General features: G+C 40.3%; 3 protein-coding genes across 5 annotated transcripts; all 3 read left to right on the forward strand.

The window, feature by feature from the left end:
• Positions 1-1294: 1294 nt before the first annotated feature.
• LOC119136055 (serine-rich adhesin for platelets-like) lies at positions 1295-8696 on the forward strand. Of its 2 annotated transcripts, none has more exons than XM_037274179.1 (16): positions 1295-1408; positions 2511-3890; positions 3965-4096; positions 4180-5364; positions 5428-6141; positions 6214-6336; positions 6410-6553; positions 6626-6745; positions 6829-6984; positions 7067-7179; positions 7253-7385; positions 7454-7605; positions 7677-7773; positions 7850-8011; positions 8087-8250; positions 8323-8696. In XM_037274179.1, the coding sequence occupies exons 2-16, from the start codon at positions 2609-2611 to the stop codon at positions 8419-8421; spliced, it is 4776 nt and encodes a 1591-aa protein (XP_037130074.1). In that variant the 5' UTR covers positions 1295-1408; positions 2511-2608; the 3' UTR covers positions 8422-8696. The 2 variants fall into 2 exon arrangements, with proteins under 2 accessions (XP_037130074.1, XP_037130075.1); XM_037274180.1 differs by having other exon boundaries at positions 4180-5361; positions 5425-6141.
• Positions 8697-8779: 83 nt separating this feature from the next.
• Positions 8780-11784, forward strand: LOC119136148 (steroid 21-hydroxylase). Of its 2 annotated transcripts, none has more exons than XM_037274431.1 (12): positions 8780-9066; positions 9275-9397; positions 9482-9571; positions 9652-9806; positions 9906-10001; positions 10067-10177; positions 10264-10350; positions 10498-10569; positions 10754-10867; positions 10967-11133; positions 11197-11300; positions 11359-11784. In XM_037274431.1, exons 1-12 carry the CDS (start codon positions 8943-8945, stop codon positions 11604-11606), a joined length of 1491 nt encoding a protein of 496 aa, XP_037130326.1. In that variant the 5' UTR covers positions 8780-8942; the 3' UTR covers positions 11607-11784. The 2 variants fall into 2 exon arrangements, with proteins under 2 accessions (XP_037130326.1, XP_037130327.1); XM_037274432.1 differs by having other exon boundaries at positions 9906-9971.
• Positions 11785-12738: 954 nt separating this feature from the next.
• On the forward strand, positions 12739-13816 carry LOC119136286 (allograft inflammatory factor 1-like). The gene is made up of 6 exons (XM_037274650.1): positions 12739-12875; positions 12950-13011; positions 13093-13159; positions 13232-13273; positions 13343-13505; positions 13587-13816. The coding sequence occupies exons 1-6, from the start codon at positions 12860-12862 to the stop codon at positions 13669-13671; spliced, it is 435 nt and encodes a 144-aa protein (XP_037130545.1). The 5' UTR covers positions 12739-12859; the 3' UTR covers positions 13672-13816.
• The last annotated feature ends 373 nt before the right edge of the window (positions 13817-14189 follow it).

Consider the following 14189-nt stretch of genomic DNA (forward strand, 5'->3'; position numbering starts at 1 on the left):
GTAAGTATATTTAAATAACATAAAACATCTACCACTCCCAATAAATTCTGAGAGTGTGGATTGAAATCTTGGATTTATATTCTGTCTGATCTTTGGCTCGCCACAAGTCATGTCAATAACACTTATGAGTTTTTGGGAGTTTAGGAACATATGGCACGGCAAATATGCATGTTTTCCCAAGGCTGTTTGTATTTTGTCAGGTGTGGAATATCGTTGATTAAGGTCGGGGCTCTCCCAAAAGGCTAGGGCAGGGTCGGCAGTGAGATCGGGGGGGGTCAGCAGGGGAGTGAAGTAGTGCAATTTGCACTTATGAGATATGGGCATGATGAGGAGAGCCAAATTTATTGGGCACTTCTGGATGGATAGACGAACTGTATGATCTTTTCGAATTTTTGTATTTTTAGTTTTATGCATTTTACTCAATTATTTTTTTCATTTATTTTACTTTTATAGGATGTACAGTACACGTTGCAGCATATTAAGAATACCATTTTATTCCATTCACTTTTTTAAATTGAAAAATACATCTAAAAAAAGACACTATAATTCATTGAATGTTCTCTGTGATCAAAATAGTCTTAATTATTAATCATGAAAAGGCCTGCATGCTGCAATGGTTGGAAATGTTGCACCTCTGCAAAATGTCACTCATGCCCGCTTGCTTGCAAAGCCTGGACTAACTTGTCTTCATGTGGTTTACAAAAGGAGGGATGGTGGGTGGCCATTTTGGTCCAAGATGCAGAACCACACCGCATTCCTTCAAATGTGCTGGATGTTTGGTCTCTTACATAACGGTGGCGTAGTTACATCTCATTAATGCCAACAGACGACCGATTCATATAGCGAGAGGTTCCTGTCCCACAGAGCGGCTACTGAATACCTGCAGTGTTATCTTGTGTATTTTAGCTGAATCATGATTCTCACACCGGACATTCATTCAATTACTGTGTATATACATTTATATATATATGTCTATATGTTTGTTTGTTCATAGATGAGTGACCACGTAGTATTGCATAACGTTTTTAAGACAAGTTTTAAATGACAATATTCCAACTGTGAATTGAATTGAACATAAATGACGGTGTACGAAATTACATTTTAAAGGGTGATCTCAATTGTAATATTGCTAAACAATAAAACTCCTGAGATAAAGTAAACATCTTAAGTCAATGGAAATCTACCCATTTTTTTTGGCGAGTTTAAATATTTTCAGAGGTGGTTGAGTAAGTGTGACCACTGGGGGGTGGAGTTGGAGGAGAGAGGATGTGGGGGTCCCTTAAGTAGAAGCGAACTTTATCCCTTGCCACTTTTCTTCTGCTTCGCTCCCACCCTGCAAGTCAGCATACAATTTTCCAATCAAATGGAGGGAGGCAAACAGAGATAAGATATAAAAATCATCAAACAGGTAGGTGACCCCCATAATGCTCAGTTGGGGTGGGGAATGGAATTTACTGGAATTGATGTCTTTTAACTGTTGAAATATTTTATCAAATTTATATGTATAGTGTGTGGATTTTGTACATGAGAAATTATATACACATCTAATGTAAGCAGGATTTTGAGAGTGAAAAGCTGTATCAATATTTGCAATTTCAAATTGTCTGGGTTGGCATATTATGCACACACAAGTCTTGGAATTGAATGGGGGGGGGTCTTTGATTCCATTAATTGTTTTTGGTGCACACATTTTTCAGTGTAAAAAGTAACGCAAATGAACTTGTAATACAATAACTTGCGTTTTCCTATTTTAGAATTAAAATTGGTGTGCTTCAGTGCAGTCACTTACGATGAAGTACACGCACATTTTAATGGTGAACAAAAAAATAAAATGTAGGTGTTGCAATTTGTTGACTTTATATTCATTCTATTGATTCCATTCAATGGTATGACATATTTCTTTATGTGGATTTTATTGGTTGTGGCTGCAGAGGCTTATATAAGCTTCTGTGGAGTGAAAGACAAACAATGTCCCACAGTTCTATACAGTCCCCCACTGTTAGTTCTCCACTCAGGTTCACCATCAGACTTTTCCCTTCCTGTTCAAAACCATCTAATATGGCCCGGGCAAGCAGATGAATGAACTATTATAGGCGTGAGGCGGAACACTGTCACATTATGTCAGCTCATATTTCGGTTAACCTTATTTGGAAACAGCGTACTAGGTTCTGATCCAATGTGAATCAAAGAAAATCCTGATCAATATTTTTATACTAATATTGTATGTTTATATGTCTCTTTTAAATGAAATAACATAGGATTAGGTTTAAAGACCCTTAAAAAAAGAAAAAAAAAAGAAAAACTGTATTTTACTATTCATTACTGCCATCTACGTAAATACTGAGAATTATTTTTTTCAGTGTATCAAAGTAGGCAATGAGTAGGCAACGATTATTAGGATTTAAGGAATTGAAGATGAAGGCAAAGAAAGAAATACATAATCTAACAAAAATATTTGAAATAGTTGAAGTACTTGAAGACACAATTAATGACTTTCTTCTCATTTGTAGGTCAAAGCTGGCTCAACCCCTCATAAGAAGGAGTTCATATTCTTAAGAATAACATACAGACAGATATTCCAAAGTCAATCTCTGGTTACTGCCTGAAAATGTTGTTTACGCTTGGACTTCTCCTCCTTCTCACACCATTTGCTTCACTTCAAACTAGCACCAATCAGAAGAGAAACTCTGCAGGAAATGCCTTGACTAAAACCAATGTTGCTTTCACCGTTCCAAAACAAAAAAACAGCAGTCCCGCTAAACTGACCGGTCGTCCCACCCTAAATCCAAACATCAATCAAACAGTTTTACCGACCCCTCTCCCCAACCAAAAACCTCCAGTGATAAACGCTACAGTAAACACCAGAGGTAAACCCAGACCAACCGTAAACTCGACCACTGTGACCCCATCAGTGAAGACATCCACAGCGAGTGGAACTGTAACCAAGAAAGACAAGCTCACAGTGTCAGTTAATCAGACAAGTTTAGCTAAATCCACAAGAGGCAATGAAGTGAAGGTTATAAAGGACAATCCTGGACGTACTGAAACCTTCAATGATCAGTCAGGATCCACAAGGTCAGCATCAGTCAACGGTACGAAAACCACTCAAGACAAACTCCAACTTAATGTCAATCAGACTGCTTTTGAAAAATCTCATTCAGACAGCAATGGGAAGATTGCCAAAGTCAAGCCAGGCCCCACCGTAGTTCAAAATGCTCAGTCAATATCCACAAAGTCAGCCAGCGGGACTAAAACCACCAGAAACAAGTTCTCAGCCTCTGTCAATCAGACTGTTGTGAAATCTCCCTCCACCGGAGAAATGAAGAACACTAAAGAAAGGCCTGCCCCCACAGTCCAAAGTCCTCTCTCAACTTCAGCAAAGGCCTCTACAACCAGCGGTTCTGCAGCTGTCAAAGAGAAGACCATGGTCCATGATAATCAGACTGTAAGTGTCAAAGATTTGAAGAAGGTTCCAACTGTCACGGCTGCAAAGGTCGCTGCAACCAGTGCCCCAGCAAGTGTAAAACCTCGGATCACATCCACTGCTGATCCTGCAGTTGTGGTCAAATCTCCTTCTACCAGTGATGTGAAGAATTCCAAACTCACAGATCAAACCTCTGCGGACCAGGCAACTGTAAACAAGGCTCCCAGCGATACCAAAGTAAAGACTGCCCCTTCACAGCCAATCAAGGTGGTTATTGCTAATGACTGTGAATCAAGCAACACCAAAGAGCATGAAATGAGCCTAAAACCTGGTACTCCAGTGGTCATGACACATAAGATCAGTTTGATCCCCACTGGCTGTACTGGCAGTTGTGAGTCCGAGATGGCTGAGTTGAAAGGACGCTTGGCCAGGTTGGAGAGAGAGATGTCTTCGATGAAGAACAAATGTATGGTTATTAGTTTTTATTATTGCTTGGCTCTGCTTTTTCATATGACAAAACAATTTTTGTTTCCCAATCAGGTCCATGTTCTGCAAATTGTCCAAATGATTGTAGTGACAATGGAGAATGTCAGAAAGGAAAATGCATCTGCAAGGAAGGATTCATGGGCCCAGACTGCAGTACCTGTGCACGAGGAGCCGACTGTAATAAAAGTAAGTGATTGTCTAAATGTGACAAAAATGTATTGCTCTTAAATCCAACATCTAACAATGATTCCTCTGTTCTGTAACACCAGGAGAAGCCAAAGGGACGATCAAGGTAAAATTGGACACAGAGGTCCAGAAAGAGAATAAAGAAAGAACCACTATGAAGGAAAATATAGAGGACAGAACAAAAATGGTAGCGCAGGTGCAACTGGAAAAGAAGGACCAGAAGAAGGGGACTAATGCCAAGGAGACTGACACGAAATCAAAGTTAGCCACTACTGCAAAATTAGGTCTTGCAAATGCACAAATAAATGTGGATGCTTCTGAGAAGAGAATTACGATAAAAGGTTCCACAAAGGCCACTGTCCCTACTGTTGGCCAGATTTTGCTGAAGCATGATGGCAGAAAGCAAGAGGAGTCCCAAAAAGGCAAAACTATGACATCAGGTACAAAAAAGACAGAGTTTAAAATTATCAAAGAAGGAACCGTGGTTAAATCATATTCAAAATCAGATCAACTCAAAGATGAACCTCACTCCAACATAACCCAGAGTGGTGTCACTAATTTAAACGGAACGGCGAAATTAGGAAAAATTCTTACCAGGATTGTGGCAACAAACAAAACCTTGGCTGGAAAGGAGACCAAGGAGCAGTTCACAGTCACTGGAAAGAATTCAACTCAATCATCAGGGTCAAAGCAGATTAAAAATGTAAAATTGCACTCTGTTGATGAAAACACTGAAAAACAGACCGGTACTACAAAAGTGTCTACTGTTGAAGACATAATCATGGATCCTACCAAAACCAAACAAGGGAGATATTCAGTAACGGATGGTAAAACCGGACATACGTCCACATCTGTGGTCTCTGGTGATGACAGAAAATCAGATGCGAGCAAGAAAACTTTGCATTCTGTTGATGGCAAAACCGGACAAGGCAGACATATTACAACCGAGCACTCTGCCGATGCTAGCAAGACTGGAAGAGGGAGGGATACCATCAAATTGCATCCTGTTGTTGCCAAGACTGATCAAGGCAGACCTGCTACGACTACCCAGGTGGTGGACAACAGAAACATAGATGCTAGTAAGACTGGGAAATTGAAAATCATTAAAACTTTGCACTCTATTGATGGCAAGACTGAACAAGGCAGAGCAACTACAACTGCCGTTCGTAAGACTGAACAAGGCAGACATACTGTGCATTACGTTGATGACAGGAAGACAGATGCTAGCAAGACTGAAAATGAGAGAGATACTGGAGCAGAGCGTTCTGATGATGGCAAGACTGGGCAAAGCAGAGATATCCTGAGCAGGCACTCTGTTGGTGACAAGACTGGACAAGGCAGTCGTGCGCACTCTACTGACAACAAAAACACAGATGCTATCAAAACTGGGCAAGGTAGGAGTACCAATACAGTGGTCTCTGTAGATGCCAAAACTGGAAAAGGAAAAGATACTTCAACTGTACATACTTCTATCGATACCACAGATGCAAGCAAGATAGGAAAAGGGAGTGTCACAGTGAAGAGTCAATACATCGTGGATGCCTCGATTGTAGCTACTTCAGAGAACAAAGCTCGAGTTTCCCAGAGCCAAACAACTACCCATGGCGGCTCTATGACGAGTGCCACAAAAACAGGAGGGTTGGGTTCTGTGAAGGTTGTAAACATCTCTTCCCATAGCTTCATCATCTCATGGTCAGCACCACAAGGAATGTTCAAGAACTTCACAGTGATTAGAAGAGAACCACAAGCAGAAGGCGATGAGGAGGACTTTCAAGAGTTTGAAGAGGAAGCTTTTGGGGGAGAGAATGTTCAGGCAGCAAAAAACAAAATGGAGGTCCAGGTACACAAGGAGAGCACTTCCTCTTCAAGTAAAGTTATAGCATCAAGAAGTAAAACAGAAACCAAGAGGATCATGCTGGCGGTGCCTGGCAATGTGCGATCTGTGGAGTTTAGTAACCTTCGCACAAACACGCGCTATTTCCTATACGTATATGGAACTGCAGTGGACAGAAAATCCAAGATTCACAAAATTATTGCAACTACAGGTAAAACCAAAATGCGAGCATTGTTACTAGAGTCAGTGAATGCATCCAACACTCCTCATGTTTCTTCTTTAGGTCCTGAGCCAGCCACAGATATGGTTTTTAGCAACATAACAGAGACATCATTGATGGTCTCATGGTCCAAACCCAAGACGACAATAACGGGCTACACAATCACGTACACCCACATTGTCACAGGTCTGTAAAAAAATGCCGACTACTAAAATGCATAACCACTAGAATTGGATAAATTCATACTTTTTCTTTCAAGGTGAGACCCATTCAGTAAATCTGGACTCCCGACAGACTCATGTGGTTCTTTCCAAGTTGTCTGCTGGATCTTCCTATATAATCACTGTCACCACAACACAAGGCAGAGTCCAGAGTGATGCTCTTGTGTCCATTATCACAACAGGTAAAAAACAAATTCCACATCTGCTCTCAAATTGTGAAAGTTAGGTGCAAACATGTCGTTTCTCATCTGCAGTTCCCGCACCACCAACCCACCTCCGGGCTATCAATGTGACAGACACCAGAGCAGTGCTGCAATGGACTCCCAGTTTGGGCAAGGTAGACCGTTTCATCATCAGCTACGAATCCTCCAAGAGTGAGTTCAAAAACTCAAACTGTCCTAATGAAACAATTTCACTGACTGCAAAACCAGCTAAGTAAGTCTCCTCCTTCCCATAGCTCCTAATGTAACCGTGACGGTGATGGTGTCAGGAAACTCAGTGGAGCACCAGCTGAGAGGCCTGCAGAGAGGCACCGTGTACACCATCAAAGTCCTGAGCCAGAAGGACAGTCTTCAGAGTGCAGCCATTACAACTAGTTTCACAACTGCAAATGGTGAGGAGATGGCGAGTTCAAGGTTGGATCAAGCTTGTTTAGTCAGGTTCAAAAGCAGCCATTTCTTTTTATTTCTTGTAAGTGGTCAAAGCCAGCGAAGTGGGTGCACGTTCTGCTTTGATTGTTTGGAGAAGTTCTACTGTGGTTTATCACAGCTACAGACTGATCTACCAAGTGGTTGGAGAGGAGGCAATGGTGAGTCATGATTATTATTCCCAAACAATGAATCCACAACACATTACTGTAATGATCTCAATGTTTATACTAGGAGTTAATTCTGGAGCCCACCATCACGGAGTATAAACTGACAGGGCTATTACCGATGTCACGCTATAACATTCTGGTAGAAGGCGAGAGAGATGGACATTACACGTCAATTGTTACCACGGAATTCATCACAGGTAGACCAGAACCCAAATTCGTCCGTCCACTCCAGAAATAATATTCATTATTTCAACCTATTTCACAGGGAAGCTGCGTTTCCCCTACCCGACTGAGTGCTCTCAAGAGCTGCTGAATGGAGCTCTTCAGTCTGGAGAGGTAGACATCTACCCCCAGGGGAAAGATGGCCAGGTCCTGAGAGTCTACTGCGACATGGAGACTGATGGAGGCGGTTGGACGGTGAAACAAACTGATGTTATTTAAATTTAAAAAAAATGAACGTCATCTAGATGCCTAATTTTTTTTTCTAGGTGTTCCAAAGAAGAATGAGTGGAAAAACTGATTTCTACAGGACCTGGAGTGAATACAGAACCGGTTTTGGAAACCTTAGTGAAGAGTTCTGGCTCGGTACAGTTGAAATTTACTTGAATAATCACCAATGAACACTTTGTATCTCACTTTGTTTTTCTGACCACCATAACAGGAAATGAGATTCTCCACAACTTGACCAGCATTGGTCCTGTGAGCTTGAGGGTAGACCTGCGATCCGGAAATGAAACCGCTTATTCTCACTACGCTAACTTTTCCATTGATTCTGAGGAGAATTATTTTGCCCTCACTGCGTCTGGATACACAGGAACAGCAGGTGAAATATTTTACTTGAGATTGTAAATGATGAGAAGAACTTCCCTGAAATTTACACAATGGCATTCTTGGTCAGGTGACTCTATGAAGTACCACAATGATCGTCCGTTCTCAACCCGGGATAAGGATCCTGACTCATTGGGTATCCACTGTTCCCGGGCTTATATGGGAGGCTGGTGGTATAAGAACTGCTACAAAACCAACCTCAATGGCCTTTATGGCATCAACACAAATAATCAGGTACAGACCTTTTTCCTCCCTGTGTCTACGCACTGACCAAACACAATCAATATTTTGATTTATCCAATTCAGGGAGTGGTGTGGATAGACTGGAAAGGCAAAGACTCCTCCATCCCCTTTACCGAGATGAAGTTTAGACCATCTAGGTTCTCTCCTGCAACACATGGCTAAGGGTGATCGAGCTCCCACGACGAACTCCAGATGAAGGAGGAGTCTCATAGTTGTGTATCACTTTTCAACAGTTTGTTTTCTGAGTGTTTCACTTTAACGGAATCTTATCTTTGTTGATCTGTTGACATTTCCATTTTTTTTTTTTTGTCCGGCCCATCCAGTTCAACAGGGTGGCGTTTGACTCATCTCACTACTACTGTAAATATGCACTGTTTCATTCAGTTGAAATAAATGTGGGTTTGGTTTTACATTAAAAACATCCCGTTACGGGAAAATAAATGTGTCTCCTCCTTTGGACCAAACACAAACATTGCCAGTTAATCTGTAATGTTGTCAAGGGCGTGTTATCATGTCCTTCGCAGGATTTAGTAAAAAAAGAAAACATTTAGACCCCCTTGATAAGAGCGGTAAAAATACACACACATGCTATCATGATGAGAGCAACTTTAGATCACTATAAATAGGATGTCAAGTGCGATGAAAAGCTTTGCGAAGAGGAGCAGGATCCCGGCAGACACAAGATGCCAACAGACGTTTTGGTGTTCATTGTGGGAGTAACTCTACTCATGTTGGTGAGAGTGTTCCTGCAAATTTTCTTTAAATCCGCATCAAGAAACAACTCTCCCAATGGAAAAACTCCACCAGGTAACTCTTTGCATAATAATACTTGATACTAATCAGAAGAAAATTCTCTAAATGAAAAATATGTTTCAATATGTTTTTGTTTCTTCTGAAAACAAAATTGAGATGCATTGGATAGTGACAGTGTATAGATTTCCCGTAAATCACTGTTAAACCATGAAGTTTTTCATCAGCTTTCTTCTTTTTTTTTTTTGCTCTTTGTCCTTCTCAGGCCCTCCAAGCAGATTTCTTATCGGCAACATGATGGAGCTAACTCATGACCATCTGCCAATTCACCTAACTCATCTAGCGCAGCGTTACGGACGCATCTACCAACTTAAATGTGGAAACACTTGTAATCACAAGATTGACGTTTCTTCAAATGGATCGGATTAACATGCACGGTACAGACACACACATCATTCTTTTTTTTCTTCAGGCATGGTGGTTCTGAACAGCAGTGAGGTCATAACAGAAGCTTTGGTGAAGAAATGGTCAGACTTTGCAGGCAGGCCCGTTTCATTCACAGGTAAATGCAATCGTGGTTGCTAAGTCTTCCTCACAGTCATGAGATCTAAGCATTTGATTTGTGAACCTACCTTTTCAAAGGCCGTATTGTGTCCGGTGGAGGGCGTTCCATATCTCTGGGAGACTACAACGACGAATGGCGAGCTCATCGTCGCCTGGTCCACGGCGCTTTGATGCAATGCTGCCGTCGTTCTTTGCATGAGGTGATTGAAAAGCAGGCGACGCATCTCTGCAAGGTAAGAAAACAAGTCACGACAGCAAAAATAAATAAAAAATGCTTTTGGGCTATTTGATATTGGCAGAGGACTAAACAATACAGTATTGATCTTTTGCAGGTTCTGAAGGCCTACCAAGGCAGTGCCGTTGATCTCTCTGAGGATTTCACAGTGGCGGCCAGTAATGTGATCACCACTTTGACTTTTGGAAAGGAAGTGAGTTTGTGTCATTTGAATAAAATTTAAGCACTGATCTTTAAGTAATTGATCAATTGTTTCAGTATGACAAGAAATCAACAGAGCTGCAGGAATTGCACAAATGTCTGAATGAGATTGTCGCTCTATGGGGCTCCTGTTGGATTTCCGCCCTGGACTCCTTCCCTTTGCTGAGAGTCAGTTGAAGAAATAATCATTGAGAAGTCAGTGATAAACATCTCAAATAAAGATCGAATAAATTGTATCCTTTGTTCTCTTCAAGAAATTACCCAATCCTGTTTTCTCCCGACTCATGAAAGAGGTGACCAAGAGAGACAACATCATACGCAAACATCTCAACAACTACAAGGTCATTTGTCATGGGAAATAAAAACAAAAATTCTCTTACAGTTCCTACTTTAGCATTAATTTGGGAGAATTCTTTTCCTGCTGCTTTCTGTTAATATCCTTCATGAAACAATTCATCTCGTCATCTTTTGTTTTGTCTCTTGTGCAGTCACAAGACGAGAAACCCCAAGGCACCATCACAGGCTACTTACTCGAGGGACTCGAAACAAAGAATGGAGAGGTAATTGGGATTATTTACCCAACATTTAAACTTAATTAAGCATTCTTATGATTATGTAGACAGTGATAGTTGTATGTGTTTGGTTAACTTCACGACAAAATGCCTTTGGTGTCGTCATGAAAATGCAGATTTGGCTAAAGGTCCAAATCTATGAAGTGTAGGTCATTGCTGTGTTGTCCAACAGCTGCTGACGGACACTCATGTCCACATGGCCATTGTGGACCTTCTTATTGGAGGAACAGAGACCACTGCGGCCTGGCTCAACTGGACCGTAGCCTTCCTCTTGCACAGACCGGAGGTCACTTCAGTGTCTTCATTCCTCATATATGTTCGAGTTTCTGTAGTCATTATTTACACAACTTCATGTTCTCATTTGCTCCTCTACTGTTCCCATCAGGTCCAGACGCAGGTGTACGAAGAGCTTTGCACCGTACCAGAGGGTCGCTATCCCACTTATAGCGAGAAGCACAAACTTCCCATCTTGAGCGCCCTCATCAATGAAATGCTCCGTCTCAGGCCCGTCGCTCCTCTTGCCGTACCTCACAGAGCTGTACGAGACAGCAGGTTAGAAAAAAGAAGTTAGTCGTTTTATGTTTTCTGCTGAATTGAATTTGTATCCTTGTGTAGTATTGGAGGTTATTTCATCCCCAAGAACACGGTGATCATTCCAAATCTTTTTGGAGCTCACCATGATCCTTCAGTGTGGAACAAGCCGCGCCACTTCGAACCAGGTAAGGACCTTTTTTTCTTTTTTTTTTTTTACAGTATTATCATCATTCTGTCTTTCAGAACGTTTCCTGGAGGGAGGAGGGGCCTCTCCAAGAGCCTTGGTCCCCTTTGGAGGAGGTGCTCGTCTCTGCTTGGGGGAGTCAGTTGCTAAAATGGAGCTTTTTCTTTTTACGGGTTATTTGCTGAGAGATTTTTACTTCTTTCCCACTGATGCCCGTCTGCCTGACCTGAGGGGAATTGCTAGTGTTGTACTCAAGGTCAAGGAATACAAAGTTATTGCATGTCCGCGACCTGTTAACAATAATTAAAGTCCTGAACTATCTGTGTTGCACGATTAATGTACAATTATTGATTGCAAGGTTGCTGACTAAGCAATATAAGTTTTAAACAAATATTGAATTTTTTTTGTTTCTATTGATACTATTCTGGCAGTATCGTAAAATTTGAGTCATGGAAATGTTTAATTCATTAAAAATAAAAACTATATCAAATTAATACATATGGTACATTAGTTGAACAAAATAAAACATCATAATTCGGTTCATGGTGATGCACTACATATATTATCAAACAAATTTTATTTGCGCATATGTTAAATTGTTTTTTCAGGGCAGCTATAAAAGGGAACAACATTGCCACTTTGTGGAGAATTTACAACATTACAAAACTGTGATCTGAGAACCTTATGGGATGATTTCAAACTTCCAGTGGCAAAAACTTCATATTATGTATTATGATAGTAATACTGACAAATACTGTAAAAATAAACAACTAACTGACTTACTGCTAAACTTTAATATTGTGGTTTTCCAGAGGCATATGCATCCACCTTACCTTTAAAAAAAAAGTCACTTGTTTGGTACAAGCTGCCTTTTTAAATTAAATCTATAAATTTACAAGACAAATTTTGGGAGGTAGGTGAAAAGAGTTTAATGGAGTGTGTAGGCTTATGAAAATGAAACCATGTGTACGGTGTTGTTTTGGAATTGTGGGGGTTAAAGGCCATCTGAGTGCTCAATTTAGTGTAAATTTAAAAGATTGTTTTGGTGGGATTAGCTCAGAAATGTGAAATACATTCCAATCATTTTAAGATAATGTTGCAATCACCCTCAAATAAGTTACAGTGATATATGAAAGATCATTATGACATACTGACATACAAAACTTTGTGGTTCCAAACAGTGCACAATGACGAATACGTCATCACGTGGCACAAGAAGGCAGTCTCGGTTACTTAAGGTTTGTTTTGTGAAATAGATTAGGACGGTGTAAATGACATTTTCAAAGGGTCTTGGCCAACAATGTCATCAAATTGTTCAAAAATGTGCTTCCTGTAATGATGTCATTTGAAAATTTGAGAAACTTACTATGTGGGGTCACTTAAACTGTGAATGTCACGTACATCCCGGTATGTAAACGTGTGTTGTGCAACACAAGTCTTGTGAAAAAATGGGAAAGTCTGATTGCGGCTTTAAAACTAAGAGAAGCTCACTTCCTCTTTGAGCTCACTTTAGAGAAGCATCAACGGGCTGAGTTTAACTTTCTCTTCCGCACAGGACAAATGGACAAGGCTCAAGGTTGGTTATTTTGCGATTCATCTTTCATTTGTCTAATAGTTCAATTGTTAAAGTTTTTTTTTTTTTGGTGGCAGGTGGTAAAGCATATGGCCTCCTCAAGTCTCACCAAGAAGACAAACTAAATGCCATCAACGAGGTGAGGCCGGAACATTTTGAAGACAACACAATGCTGAGTACCTTAAAAAATAAAAATAATAGTGTTATTTTCTTACCTTAGGCTTTTCTGACCGATGAACAGTATGCAGATGTGGAAGACCTCGCCTGCAAACTTGACATGTTCAAACGTAACAATTTAAAACTCACTAAAATTAAACTGCTAGTATCAGTCTATTTCTAAATGTTTTCTTACTCCCCAGGCAAATATATGGAGTTTGATCTTAACGACAAAGGCGATATAGGTAAAACTACAATTATGAATTCCAATTCCAATGAGGGAATGACTATAACATATTTTTAATTTTTTTTAGACATGATGGGCTTAAAGCGAATGTTGGAGAAACTAGGCCTGGCCAAGACTCACTTGGAGTTGAAAAAAATGATGTCAGAAGTGGCAGGAGGAGCATCCCAGACAATCAGTTATACAGACTTCCTAAATATGATGCTGGGAAAAAGACATGCCATTTTGAAACTGTGAGTACAACGGGGCAGTTTGTCCTAATTTCCATACTGTAAAATGCCTCATGGATTTACGTGTGATTTCTTTGATTGCAGAATTTTGATGTTTGAAGGCATGAATAAAGAGGAGAAGAGACCCGAGGGACCAGCTTCTCCCAAAAACATTTCGCAATTACCCTGAGGGATTTTTCCCCATGCCAGAACTAACACATCATATGTTCCACTTTGTATGTAATGGATTGTTTATTAATCTGTCTTTGTATAAAAGGATTCTCTTATTTTTTTTAAATGAAAAAGAAAAATAATTAAAATGTTTTTTCATCACATTCTTTCAGAAATTCTGTGAAAATAACGTCTGGCATTTTAGCACACGAATAATTCAAATCCTCGCTTCTGCATTGACCTCACATCCACATCAAGCGTAACACTTCTCTGTGCTTTGTACCGGAATTAGATTTACAAACGAGACAGGATGAATGATTTTACCTCAAATAGCGTCAAAGCGGGCTGGCGCAGCTTGATGATGAACAAAGACATTGCGCATAAATTACCAAATCACTTTGAAATCTTGCTCTTCAAGACAGTATTTCTAAATGTTATGTTCTCTATAGCACTTTTTCCCAATCTTCATTGAGCCAACATTGGTGAACATTTAATTCATACTTTGCATGATGGTATAAAGTGTACAGAGGTAGAAGA

This window comes from Syngnathus acus, chromosome 16 (genome assembly GCF_901709675.1).
Source record: "Syngnathus acus chromosome 16, fSynAcu1.2, whole genome shotgun sequence".
In the NCBI taxonomy this organism is placed as follows: Eukaryota; Metazoa; Chordata; class Actinopteri; order Syngnathiformes; family Syngnathidae; genus Syngnathus; species Syngnathus acus.